Source organism: Semicossyphus pulcher, unplaced genomic scaffold (genome assembly GCF_022749685.1).
Source record: "Semicossyphus pulcher isolate SPU_LCO1_2020_fin unplaced genomic scaffold, fSemPul1.0.p SCAF_20, whole genome shotgun sequence".
Classification (NCBI taxonomy): domain Eukaryota; kingdom Metazoa; phylum Chordata; class Actinopteri; order Labriformes; family Labridae; genus Semicossyphus; species Semicossyphus pulcher.
This window is the reverse complement of record NW_027211694.1, coordinates 2,221,110-2,233,784: the sequence shown is the minus strand read 5'-3', so window position 1 is coordinate 2,233,784 and position 12,675 is coordinate 2,221,110. Positions and strand designations below refer to the sequence as shown.

At 42.4% G+C, this 12,675-nt stretch overlaps 1 protein-coding gene across 1 annotated transcript; it reads right to left on the bottom strand.

Annotated features, from left to right (window-relative positions):
• Nucleotides 1-3,836: 3,836 nt before the first annotated feature.
• LOC138599186 (specifically androgen-regulated gene protein) lies at nt 3,837-11,728 on the bottom strand. The gene is made up of 4 exons (XM_069670684.1): nt 11,610-11,728; nt 10,219-10,418; nt 6,768-7,068; nt 3,837-6,619 (listed from the first exon to the last, which is right to left on the bottom strand). Exons 2-4 carry the CDS (start codon nt 10,315-10,317, stop codon nt 5,109-5,111), a joined length of 1,911 nt encoding a protein of 636 aa, XP_069526785.1. The 5' UTR covers nt 10,318-10,418; nt 11,610-11,728; the 3' UTR covers nt 3,837-5,108.
• Between the last annotated feature and the right edge of the window lie 947 nt (nt 11,729-12,675).

The following is a 12,675-nucleotide window of genomic DNA, read 5'->3' as shown; positions in this document are numbered from 1 at the left end:
TTTTTTTAAGTTAAAACCCAAAACTTTTACATTTAAAGTGTTTTCTTCAGCCGCTCGAGAGTCCGGCATCTCATTTCAATCGGCGCGTGATGTATGTCGGAATACGTAGGACTGCGAAGGATGCACCCGATGGATCCTTCTCGGCCCAGGTAAAGGAGGACGCATTCTTTTTTGGCTGCATCTGAAGGAGCCTTCGTAATGAGACAGCCTCCGACGCGCCGCTGTGACGCAATCAGCCTTCAAATACGGCTTCCGAGAGCTGCAGCCCCTGGACCGGGAGATGGTTGTTGTATTTTCTAACAGGTTTAACAGGTACCAGGAAGCACTGACGACTCCAGGAAGTAGGGATTTCGATACAGATATGTTAGGCATGTTTTTTTTCACCTAATTGCAGAGAACATTAAGTCTCCCTTGAAGTGGAATTGATATCATGCCTTCTCTTATTGCTGTGGCCAAAAACTGCCGTACGGCACACATCCTGCACCCTTCTTTACGCTTGACAGAAGAGGCGTGGTGCATGCAGTGCGCACGCACACTCGAGTTATTGTCGTAGCATTACGTCAAGCTTTTTAAGGGAATCATCGAGCATTCAGGCCGAATTAAAGCGCTGTTTCATCGGTGAAAGATATCATTTTCAAGCCATAATCTGCAGATACTGATAACGGGCCGATAATATCGTCGGTCCCTACCAGGAAAGGAAGTCGCTGCTTCCTGCAGAGAAGTCGTCTGACACGTGAGCCGCCCATAAACAAAACGTTGTCACTTAGAAAAGCAAAATACAACATGCTTCAAAAGAGTGAGAACTCTGGGTAGAGCCAGGCTAGCTTTTCCCCCTTGTTTCCAGTCTTTATGCTAAGCTAAGCTAACCCCACTTCTGGCTGTAGCTTCAGATTTACAGCACAGACTTCAGAGTGGTTAAAACCATCTCGTAAAATGGCCCCGAGCCAAAAAGCAAGCAGTGAAACATGGTTAACACACTGTGACACACATCACTCTGAATCAACATGTACCAATAAGACGAGTCTCATACCATCAGATAACTTCTAATCAAGACGGCATCGAGCAGCCCGGTCACTGACGGACACCTGAGTGTACATATATCAACGTTTTGCGACTTCTTTCCTGCTAGATGTTTTTTGTTTCCAGAATCAGGAGAGTCGAAGAGTTAGTTTGGACAATAATCAGCTTGCTTTGATTTGGATTTCTGAGGTGTAACGTGGTAAGAGCTTCAGACAGATGAATAACCGTGTGCCTGAGAGTCTTTATGATGCAGTAAATATATTAATTTAGATGAATTTTATCTGTTGAGCCTGTTAGATGGATTAATATACTCTATGTATGTGTTCTGTTGCATGGGCCTTTCTCTGCACCGCTCTGTGTTGTAGTTAAACGTCCAGTCGTGGCTCTGAAGTTCGTCTGTGTGTGCATTCAAAACTGTCGTTCTTTTCCTGCAGCTCACGGCTTTGTGTCTCGGCTCATGACAGGCGGAACTGATCACAATAAAAGTATGAAATTTATCGCTGTGAATGAGGTCGTGGTGTGTTTGCGTGTTTTGAGAGGGTGCGTCTGTCTGTCACGGTGTAATTACAAGGCAGCGAGCAGAAGTATGTCCTCATTTCCTGCCCGGTCGCTCCTCTAACACTGAATGTGTTCAACACTGTGAACTGAGGCAGAGTTTACCTGTTAGGGGGGCGAACCTGACCACAAACCCACCAGCTTCTGCACAGGTATGGACCCTCAAACCTTCACACTTCAGAGTTTGACATGGCCAAACATACAATGTAAAGGAATAATCATTTGGCGCCTACCAAGATGACCTCTAACACTCACACGCTCTCTGTCAGCGTCGCAGTCGTCCGTCAGCATCGTTCAGGAAAGAAAGCCTCTGTGTTGAAGTGTTATGTAAGCGTCTGCAGTCCACACAGTTTGCTTCTGTGTCGCTGCCGTTCAACACAAGAAGTCTGATGTGAAATATGGTGAAGGTCAGGAAAACAAAACTTAAAGCAGCAGAAATATTTAACCTGCTGTGACGCACTCAGAATATGTCGTCTATTTAATGTGAACAAAGATGTTCTATTGTAACAGTTTAATTTAGGTCCATTTAGATCAGTTAGGCAAGGAACGGCAAGTTTATTCATATAGCACATTTCAGCAACGAGACAATTCAAAAGGGCTTTACACAGGACAACAAAGCAGCATGACAAGCCGCTAAAACAGAAGCCAAAATATAAGTTATAAAAATAAAAGATTAGCCTTAACAGTAAAAACAAGTCGGGTAAATATGTTGCAGGAAGTCTGGGACGAAATCTAAACGTGTTGTTTCGAGCTCTGAGTAATGAAATACAACCGACTTCGTTGTAGCGTCCCTGTTATCTCATGAACACACCGAGAGACATAAACACCTGTGAACTGCAAATGGGTACTGTGCTTCATAGCTGCTGTTTAGGCGGATTTTGTGACCTTTAGGAGGAGCCAAAGCTAATCATGAATTGCTAGGAGAAGCTAGCAGTCCCAGCTTTCCACGTTTGGTCACAAATTCTTGTTGTTCTACTGAATCTCTTCTTGGTTCGGATGGCGTCTGCTGGGGAGATACAGGACTCAATCCCTGTATATGGCTTGCTGAATCCTTCCTATTTTTGTATAACAGAAATGTGTAATGAACCAGGATGGGTAGTACCTGTATCTGTTTAACTAACTTTCAAGCCAGATAAATCTTAAAGCATTTAAAAACTGTTGTCACGGTGCACCGGTTTAGCTCAGGTGTTAAATCGCGTGTCCCGTGTACAGAGGCTACAGTCCTCGGGTTCAGCTCCTGCCCTCGACCCTTTGCCGCGTGTCATCCAAAAAAGAAAGGTCAGTTTTACTGGTGAAAAATGAACTAGTTTTCATGTGTAGAAACAGTGGAGTGCTCCTTTAAGTCCCCTCATCACCTGTAAGTTTCCACTCAGGTGAAGTATTGGCACAGATGTGGTCGATCATTGATCTGCACGTGCTCATTCTTTACATTCCAGACTTAATTAAAGAAAAACAATTAGAACAGCTTTTATATTATTCTCTTTATTGATTGACAAACATTCAACAGTAGATACATTAAGTGGAGTATATACAGTTTATAATATTAAAGAGACACAAAGTCGATCAGGCTGCTGAACCGTAGCAGCACTTTTCATTCCCATTACCCACACATGATGCACTTTTAATCCCTGTTCTGTGCAGGTCTGCACAAACGTTTCCTCATCAAGAAGGCTGCATTACAAACTGTCTGTCTGCACCATTAGATACTTCAAAAAGGACTGTAGCTGAACTACAGAGAACCGGAGTCTGTAAACAAAAGTGCTCACACAGGAGAAGGACCTCTTCCTGCATGAGACGAGATATACTTCAAAAGTTACTGTAGGTGAACTACAGAGGCCGGAGTCTGGTTTAAGCACGGTAAACACACACACACACACACACACGCACATGCACATATCACACACATCACGCATACATACAACAGTCACATAACAAACAGCTTTACAGGAATGAAAACACATAAGTAACCCAGGATGTATTTCTAGACTCTGTGGTTTTAGTGCTTGTGTTTTCTACAATGCCATGTGCTCGCCCATCCCTAACAAGCACTTTTAAAGTATTCCCTCTGCCTTGTAAAAAAGTCAAAGTCCTGCCCACAAAGCCATTCCACAGTCTGTGGTTTGGTGTGGGAGGTTTGTCCGTGGAGTAAAAATATCCTCCAGCTCAGCACAGATGTACGTCTTTCTAGAAACTCCAGGCTCTTTTCACTGTAACTCCTGCAGCAGTGTTATTCCAGGACAGCAGATTAAATGGAAATCACAGAACAATTAAAAGAGGGTGACTTTTGTTCACGCACCTCCTTAAAAACATTTGCTCTTCAAAGTAAAGCTTTGGTAGCTTCAGAAGTGATAAAACTGCTCGAGAGAAAAGTACTTGTTCTGAAAGTGCTCACAGAAAAACACACAATCACCACTGACGAATGCCCAAAGTCGGTAAACAAACCTGTAAATACATAAAAAGATTCCCATGTAGCAGGGGTGACAAAGACTTCACAGCCTGTTTAAATTCACTTTCGGACAGCTGCTAGAATGAAAGTGACACCGTAAAAACAAATATTATAACTTAAACTAAATAAAGAAACAAAATATTAAGAGTTAAAATACAATTTTGCTTGTTTGGTACCTTAATTTAGCATTTTGTCTCCACAGTTTCTATAACTGCAATCTGAGCTATCTGTGGATATAAGTATCTTATACATCCGACTACATACATTTACACCAGGGCCAGATCAACCTGTTAGGGGGCCCGGGGGCACAACAGAGCTCTGGGCACCCACTGACCCCCCCCGGTGTTGAACCGTCCACCTACACTTGGCCATATATTGCCATGAATTTCCCAAAGCCTCTGAAACAATCCTATTCTGCACTACAAGTTTGTGGCAATGTTAGGCACAATTTTGTTTCAAAACTTAAATAATTAAAATGATATTAAAACTAGATTTTGACAGAGGGTCTCGCAACAAGACGATGCCTTACACTAAACAATGTGCCTGGGGCTTTTGGGCCCTGGCGGTGCAAGTACAGTTGCCTGTCTGCACAGTTGCTATGTCAATCTAGATTTTGACATATAAACAAAATATAAAATCCCAATAAAAATGTATTTAATCTTTCATGTGGGCCCCCTTTCCCAATGGCATCCTAAGGCAAAGATGATCTTAGTTCCATTTAAGGTTAGTCAGTCCTGCAGCTCGAAACACTCCCACGGGTATCAAAGGTGTTAATCCACTTCTGAGAATAGTCCCCAACAGGTATAGTGTCTTGTATCAGAGGTAACATAGCGCAGTTCATCTGTCAAGACGTTTGAAACAATGTCGAAACTGCCTGGTGTTCAGTTTTTTATGGCCAGGAAGTGAGAACTGGCTGTGCAGGTCTATCATGACTCCATACCTCTGTAAAAGTAGGTCTCTCTCCAACCACTCCTCACACTTCTGTACAAATGGGTAAGCGTCTATGGTATACCACCTCCACCAGCAGGTCCATACCAAAGATTCAGGCTCCACAGGTGGACACTGACAAATACATTTCCAGAGTTTATCAAGAGTCTTTCAGCAGCCCCAGTTTTCTCAACGCGTCCCTGCGCGATTCATTCATTGCCCCCTTTCCAGAAAACTGCACGGTGATGCTTTGGGGACGAAACATGGAGCTGGGCCTCCGCTTGTGTTCCCCGCTAGGCGACAAGGCTCTCTGCGCTGCTTTCTGGGGAGTAACGGCACCGTGGTAGGAGTGCCGAGGAGGTTTGGGGGCTGGGGTTGGGGCAGGAGCTTTGAAACTCCTTGCTGGGCTGTCTGAATGGCGATGTATTCCCGTGGATGGGTTGATGATTCGGCTCTTTCCTCCGTAACTGTTAAGCTCAGTAGGTGGAGGCTCTGATTTGGCCGGCAGGCTTTGACTCTTGTCGATGTGGGAGCTGAGAATGTCAGGAAGGTCGCTCCTTGTCCCAGCTGCAGGAGCAATGTTCATAACTTTGGTCTTTCCTCCATAGTTGTTGAACTCGGTGGGGTTAGCTAGCGCAGGCGGGAGGATTTTTGGTTCAGGGCTAGTTGAAGAGATCGCAGGTTCACTCCTGGAGGACCCAGACGGGTTGATCATGATAGATTTCCCTCCATAGCTGTTAAATTCTGCCAGGGTTACCTCAGGTGGTGGGGGAAGGGGTTCCTGGATGTCCAAAGGAGGTGGATAGTGGCTGCTTTGTATGGCTGGTGGAGGTGAGGGGAACCGTTGTAGGTTTCTATCTTCATTGCTCCCTACGGAATCTGTCCGCAAAATTTCTGCTTTTCTGTCAACAAGAATCTGACTGTGATGTGATGGTGTCACTTTGGCTTCTGGCAATTTGTTGCTGGTTTCTGTTGTTGGGGGAACACTGGCCTCCAGAGGTTTAGCACTTGTATCTGCATGTTTGAGAGGATCTATAGAGGTGCTGTCAGGAATGTCAAGGTGCGTCGTGCCCCCAGACATGGCTCTGCTCCTGTTCAGGCCCAGCTTAGACAGGGCCTCCATCCTGGATTTGTTTGGTGAGGGGTCCTTGAAGGAAATGCTGCGAGTGGGAGTATTTCGAGCCTTTGGCTCCAAAGTATGCTGGGGATCTTCCAGCAGCAGAGGGTGTGAGGTTCCTGTTAGGTTTGCTAACATCTGCGCCCGTCTCTCATTGATGTTCACATTAGGTAGAGACTGGCTCTGGTGATCCTTGCCACCGAGGATCAGGTTGATGTTAGCAGGATAGCGAGTAGGCTTAGCAGAGGTAGGAGGACCCTGTCTGACAGTAGGATCTACGCTGTAGCTCGCTGGTTTGTCAGACTCTAAACTGCAACGTCGGAGGAGGGCAGAGGGAGATATGGTGGTACCACCTGCCTGGTTCTCTGCTATCTTCTGGGCTATCAGAACAGGGGTGGGGATACAGCCTGGAGGGTGGTAGGAGGAGTGGCTGTCTGTTGGCCCATAGCTGCCACTGGGTAGGGGAGGATTGTACTCTGAAGGCAAGCTGTCCGTGGGATGCCTTGGCTTCATCTCAAAGTGGCTGTCAGGGGTCAATACCATACTTTGAAAATCTGTGAGGGAGAAATTGCAAAATGAAAATCTGGGAAAGACTACAGGAATCAGTTCCTCCCTGGAGTACAGTTACTAACATTTTCTCTGAATGGAAGTTGTTGGGAGATCTCTAATTTATAAACCATAGTATATACATATATAAAGTACCTGGATTGGTGGGATTGAAGATTGGCTCTCTCAGCACCAAGTCTGGTTCTGGACGAACTAGGTCTATAATATCCTGGTCTTTGGGACTGGGAGGACGGGCCTGGATAGAGGAAACCATGGGACTCAAGGTCGGGGGTCCATCGACCTGTGAGAGGTGACCACTGGTGCTTGTTGGGGGCTTCACCTGCCCGGTTCTCCTGTCGTTTTCCTCCAGACCCTCCTCTAAGGAGTCAATGGTCTTCTCAAAGAACTGGATGCACTCCTGCTCCTCCTGGCTCAGAAACTGCAGCGTATTATCCTCCTGTCAAGAAAGTAGGAAATTAGTTAAAAGTTAAAAGAAGGTAAGGTCAGATATGTCAAGGTTGGATAACCAAAGGCAAGGCAAGTACCTGTTGATTTTGTCAGCTGAACAACTATTGCAAGCAGATTTGATTCGCTTTAGCTAGGTAGCTGTGTACGCTAACGTTAGCTCCATGAGTTGGCCAAAAAAACGCTGACTGTAAAAGGGTCATAAACATGCACTTAGTGTCACCATTATAGTATGCTTTCGGTCTGAGGCTTAAGCTAACAGGTCCCAAGCAGAAAGTCATCAACCTCAGCTGATGATCATTACTCATGTAATAGTGTAGAGCTAGTTCTTTCTACTGAGTTTAGATGCTTAGCTTACATACTTAGCAAGACAGAAGTTAGATGTATATTTTAGAAGCACCAGATTTCCCTTAAGTTCTCTTCATCATTGACCCCCATATTTTCAGCTCTGACTTCCTCATACAGTAGTCATGTGTACAGACTGAACACAGGCCTGTTTGTTCCTGCGTCCCAGCCCTCCAAACTTCTTTCCCACCCTAAGCTCAGCTGAAATGCCCCTTTCTTCTGATGGAAAATTACCCCTCCCTCCTCGCCTCTCCCCATCTGTGCCTCACCTCCCTGGCTACCTGTCCTGCTTCAAACAGTGCTGCCACTGAAAAACGACACAATGGGTGATCCAGTATCAGCTCTCGTTGACTATTGATTGAGGCGCTTGACTTTGAGGTCTTTCACAGTCCTGATAATGATCAAGTCCACCTTTAAGCCACACCAAATAGCTTTAGGGGACCGGTAATCCCCTTTAACAATGTGTAATTGATTTTAAAATAATGGTGGTGGTGGCAGGGGAATAAGTTGTTTAAGTTGTAGAGTCACAAAAACAACTTGTACTCTACAAGTAATAGTATAGCATGTAAAGCATACGTGTGTTTCTGTTTGTGTACGAGTGAAACAACAAGATGTGAAATATTATTGAGTGAGCTAAAGATCTGCTGGTAGGTATATTTTTCTACTTTGGACAGAGCAAGGCTAGCTGATTACCCCTGCTTCAAGTTGTTAAGCTAAACTAGGCTAACCACATCCTTACACCAGTTGGAAATATACAAATATGGCTAACTGATTACCCCTGCTACAAGTCTTTATGCTAAGCTAGGCTAACCACATCCTTACACCAGTTGGAAATATACAAATATGGCTAACTGATTACCCCTGCTACAAGTCTTTATGCTAAGCTAAACTAACCACATCCTTACACCAGTTGGAAATATACTCATTCACTGTCTTATATTAGAAGATCAGTTCCACTATAGTGTTTCTTTGGTAATTAGGTAAAAGCTTCAGTTAGCATCTGGCTAACTTAACTTAGCATAAAGATTGGAAACAGCAGGCACCTCTTAAGCTCACGTACAAGTTAGATCTCATTTGTTCTATCTGTATGCAAACATAAATGTTAAAAACCACAATAGCTAACTTAGCTATGACGCTAGCTAAGTAAGCTAGCTGCTGGCAAGAGCTTCATACTCGTGTGTACAGACATAAGAGTGGTATCAATCTTTTTTAAAGAATTCAGAGATAAAAATCTGCAGCAATTTTAAGGTAAAATAACTCGATTTCTTTTGCTTGTGTTATATTTCCCAAACAAACGGACAATAGAGCGTTTGATGTGTTTGATATGTTGTGTTTTGATCACAAGCTGTGTTTAAATATAATTACAGACCCACCAGAACGGAGGAAGCTGCTTATTTGAGCCATTTCAAGGTGATGACCTTCAGCTCGCGGTTGACAAGGCAAACAGAATTTGTTGCTGACATCAGTGCTACGAAAAGTGCCACAACAAGGTTGTTCACAGCCTTGTTTTGCTTAACACACACAGACAGACACACAAAGACACCTGCAGCAGCAACACCCAACTGAAACCAATCAGAGATAAACACTGATGTGCTGGTTCATGCTGCAGTGAATTACATCTATTGTCAAGAAGCAGCTCAGGACCTAGAAAACTGCAGCTTAACCGGTTTGGTTGTGTTGTGAGTTGATAATGAATGTCATCCCCAAGGCAGGCGGAGGGATTAAGTTTGTAAGCAGGTGTAATTTCTCAGCGTCTGTGATGACTGGGTGCATTGTGTAAACACAGCACAGAGCCTCAGACAGGGTGAAGTACTGTACAGTTTAAATAATCAGCTGGTCATCTGATACCCTGAGTGTTTACTGTGTTTAGGGAGACAATAGAACAAGACTGCTATAGACTCTGTGTGACTGAACAGATCTTTATCTTATGACGGTGTAGTTATTCCAGCCTCTGTCTTTTACCAAGAGTGGCCTGAAGATGGCCATTAAATCGTTTTATTATTCAAGTTGGAAATAATCTAAAAGAAACCTAGTTTATATTAAGGGATATAAGATAAAAGATTGATACCTCACTCATAACTGTCTGACAAACTTGAAGCCTGGTTAGCTTAGCTTAGCATAAAGACTGGAAACAGAGGGTAACAGCTAGCCTTGCTCTGTCCAAAGCTTGCAAAGTCTGCCAACCAGCACTTCTTAAACTCACTCATGAACACGTTGATTATTTAACGCACACGTAAACAAAAAAGTGTAGAAATAATATGCATGCTTGGCAACCTCATGGTGCCAACAAGATGAGTAATAGATGCGTTCCCAGTCTTTATGCTAAGCTACGCTAACTGGTCTCATATTCAGCAGACTGGGAAGTTGCAGTGATTGTTTTTAATCTGAATAAATCTAGCGAACAGATAAATGAATTTAGAAATGATGTACAGTAAAAACGTCACTACGCCTTTACCTTAAACATTAGTGAATAACGGTGACTGGAATAAGTTTTACTGTTAGTAAGTTAGCAGATTCTTATAGAGACAATCTTTGGTGTTACTGCATATTTCCAATATATTAGGAAGGCGACTGCATTGGTTTTTAACTCCCCCACCCTTAAAATACCCCTCAACCTACCAGCACCTTTTTTTAAAGCTCAACTCATGAGCTGGGTAAAAATCTTTGTGAGCTACTCTTTGGACAAATTTTGTTCCTATATTTTTCGAATCCCTTAAAGTGACTGATTTTTTTAAGTTTAGTTTTTAATCCTAAATTAAGAATTTTTTTTTAACTTTGACTGTTTTTAAATACTTACTCCTGGTCTGGAGTTTCGGCCTGCGCCCCCGTTGACACTGTAGTGGAGCTGAGGGTTGGCCTGCAGACGAAGGTCCATGATGCGAGGGTCAGAGGTCATTCAGACATCTCGTGGAAGCTGTGTTGTTCCTGGACGGTACTTGGACTAAAGAAGAATCACATCTGGACCAGTCACAGTCTAATCTTCTTTTCAGCAAGAGTCTGGAGACAAAGAGGAAAAATGATGTCTTACAACATGATACTGCTGGAGTCAAGAGCCTGCAGGAAGAGGTGAATCCAGTTCCTTTAAAGCAGTACTTTACTAAAGGACCAATACAACATGTTCAAAGTGATGCATTCACTGTATCAAACAGCATTTTCCTGTTGAAGCTGCTTGAACTGGAGCCAGTTTAGACTTCTTATATACAGTTAGCTATATAGAAGTCTACCACTCTGCATCCCTGCAGAGAGAAACACCAGATGGACCAGTTAACCTGGAACATGAAGCTGCAGAACAGGCTCCTGCAGCCGAAACCATCTTTAGCACTCACACATTCCTCTGTGACGCTGTTCACAGGAGAGGAAAGGAATCCTGACTGAGGTTTGAAGCCAAAAGTAAAAACTGAGCCGGCAAGAAAAAAGGTTGAAGAGGGATAAAAACTTTGATTCATAAATTTAACCCAAAATGTTGCACTTTTACTTTTGATTTAATAGCTTGGCTTTAATAGCACCAGGACAGTACTGGGTAACTGTGACCCTGGTTTAGTGCTATTTTTAATTTTTGTTTTAATAGTCAATTAAAATAATATGTGGTAATTTTGATCTAATAAATAAATCATCTCGATGTATCTGTTGGTTATTAAAGCAGCAGTCTGACCCTAAAACTCTTACAAATACATTTTAAGGTGTACAGAAGGATTTGCATATCACCTTGTAATCTACTGAGACACTCTTATTTTTGTAGTGACATAATATGATGTGTTTGAGGACATTAATCATTATTATAACTCTTTGTCAAATACCTTTTTTTTCACGTATTTAGCCCCTAAACTCAGAAGGTAAAAAGTGATCATAGAAACATGTATTTTATAGAAAATAAAAGACAGGTAACTTGCTACAGAAAAACTTTAAGTTGTGTTCAATTAAATTGAAAAATGTAATATTAAATAACTTTTCTAGTTTCATGTACTGTCAAACATATTCTAATATTAAGATGCAAGGTCATCATATCAGCACATCCATATAGTCCGCTGTAATTATCTATTTTACAATATGCTGTGAGCCTATAAAAGTTGTTGTATATTCGGTTTAAGATAACTATAGTGATGCCTACTCTTCACGAGACCCTTAAACAACTTGACACCTGAAAAAAACGTGCGAGAGAAAAATGTAAATGTGCAAAATGTTTCTTACCCATCAGCTCCACACATCAGTCAGGGTAAAATCAACATGCCGGTGGTAGCAAAAAAGTGATCTCTGAATTTATGGGTAGTTAAATCTTAAAACTTCTGCTCCTCGTGCGCTCCTGGACAGCTCCGTGTGCGTAATGACTCCACGGCGGCGCGTTACGCACAACTTAAAGCCACGGAGAAGCTCCGCCCACATCCCTCTGAGTGGCGGGTGTGTTTGTGTTATTCAAGGTGTGTAGAGATATGAGTGTAGTGACACAGAGGAAAGTTATCCCACTCACAACCACCGAAGGGTTTCACTGAGATGAGTTCAGGAACAATGGGAGATTTGAACTTTACCCTAATTTGCCATTTAGCTGTATTTTAACCTGTCAATCTGATCACTCTAATGTGTGTAATTTCTGTTTATATACATTAAGTTACTTTAAACTAGATAATGTTAGGAAACAATAAAACATCAGAGAATGTACTTAAATACTTTACAGTAGGTTAAAAACATCGGGATGATTTTACACTCGTGATTTGTTTGTTGTGGTCGCCTCCTGCTGGCTGCGGCCGGGTAGCTCAATACTTTAAACTTATGAAATACTGTTATATGTTGCTACAGACTGAAAGTGGATGCAAATTAGACTGAACTGTCGTTTTTGACCTTGGTAACAGGAGGTGACAAACAGTCTGAGGTCCATTTAGTAGATGTTCATATATATATGATATTATTTATTAACGAATAAGTGAAATTACACTTTGTCAATAAGTAACAAGTGATATGTAATCTTTTATTTTGAGATAAGGTAGCTCAGCAGCACTGGCACAAAGTACAAATAATCTAGAATTGCATCATCATCTGCACAAGAAGAGTCTTAACATCTACGGCTTTATAAATATTTATCTGAAATAAAATTCTTATTCTTATATTTTCAAATACAATTTCTAGTTCTGTGTAGGCTATTTTTAGGATGGATATATCTTGGTGATCATTTCTCAAATACCATAATACCTCATACCCCTTTTTACATCTCTGTACATATCTACATGTCTGATATATTTACATTCATTGATTCATTACATAA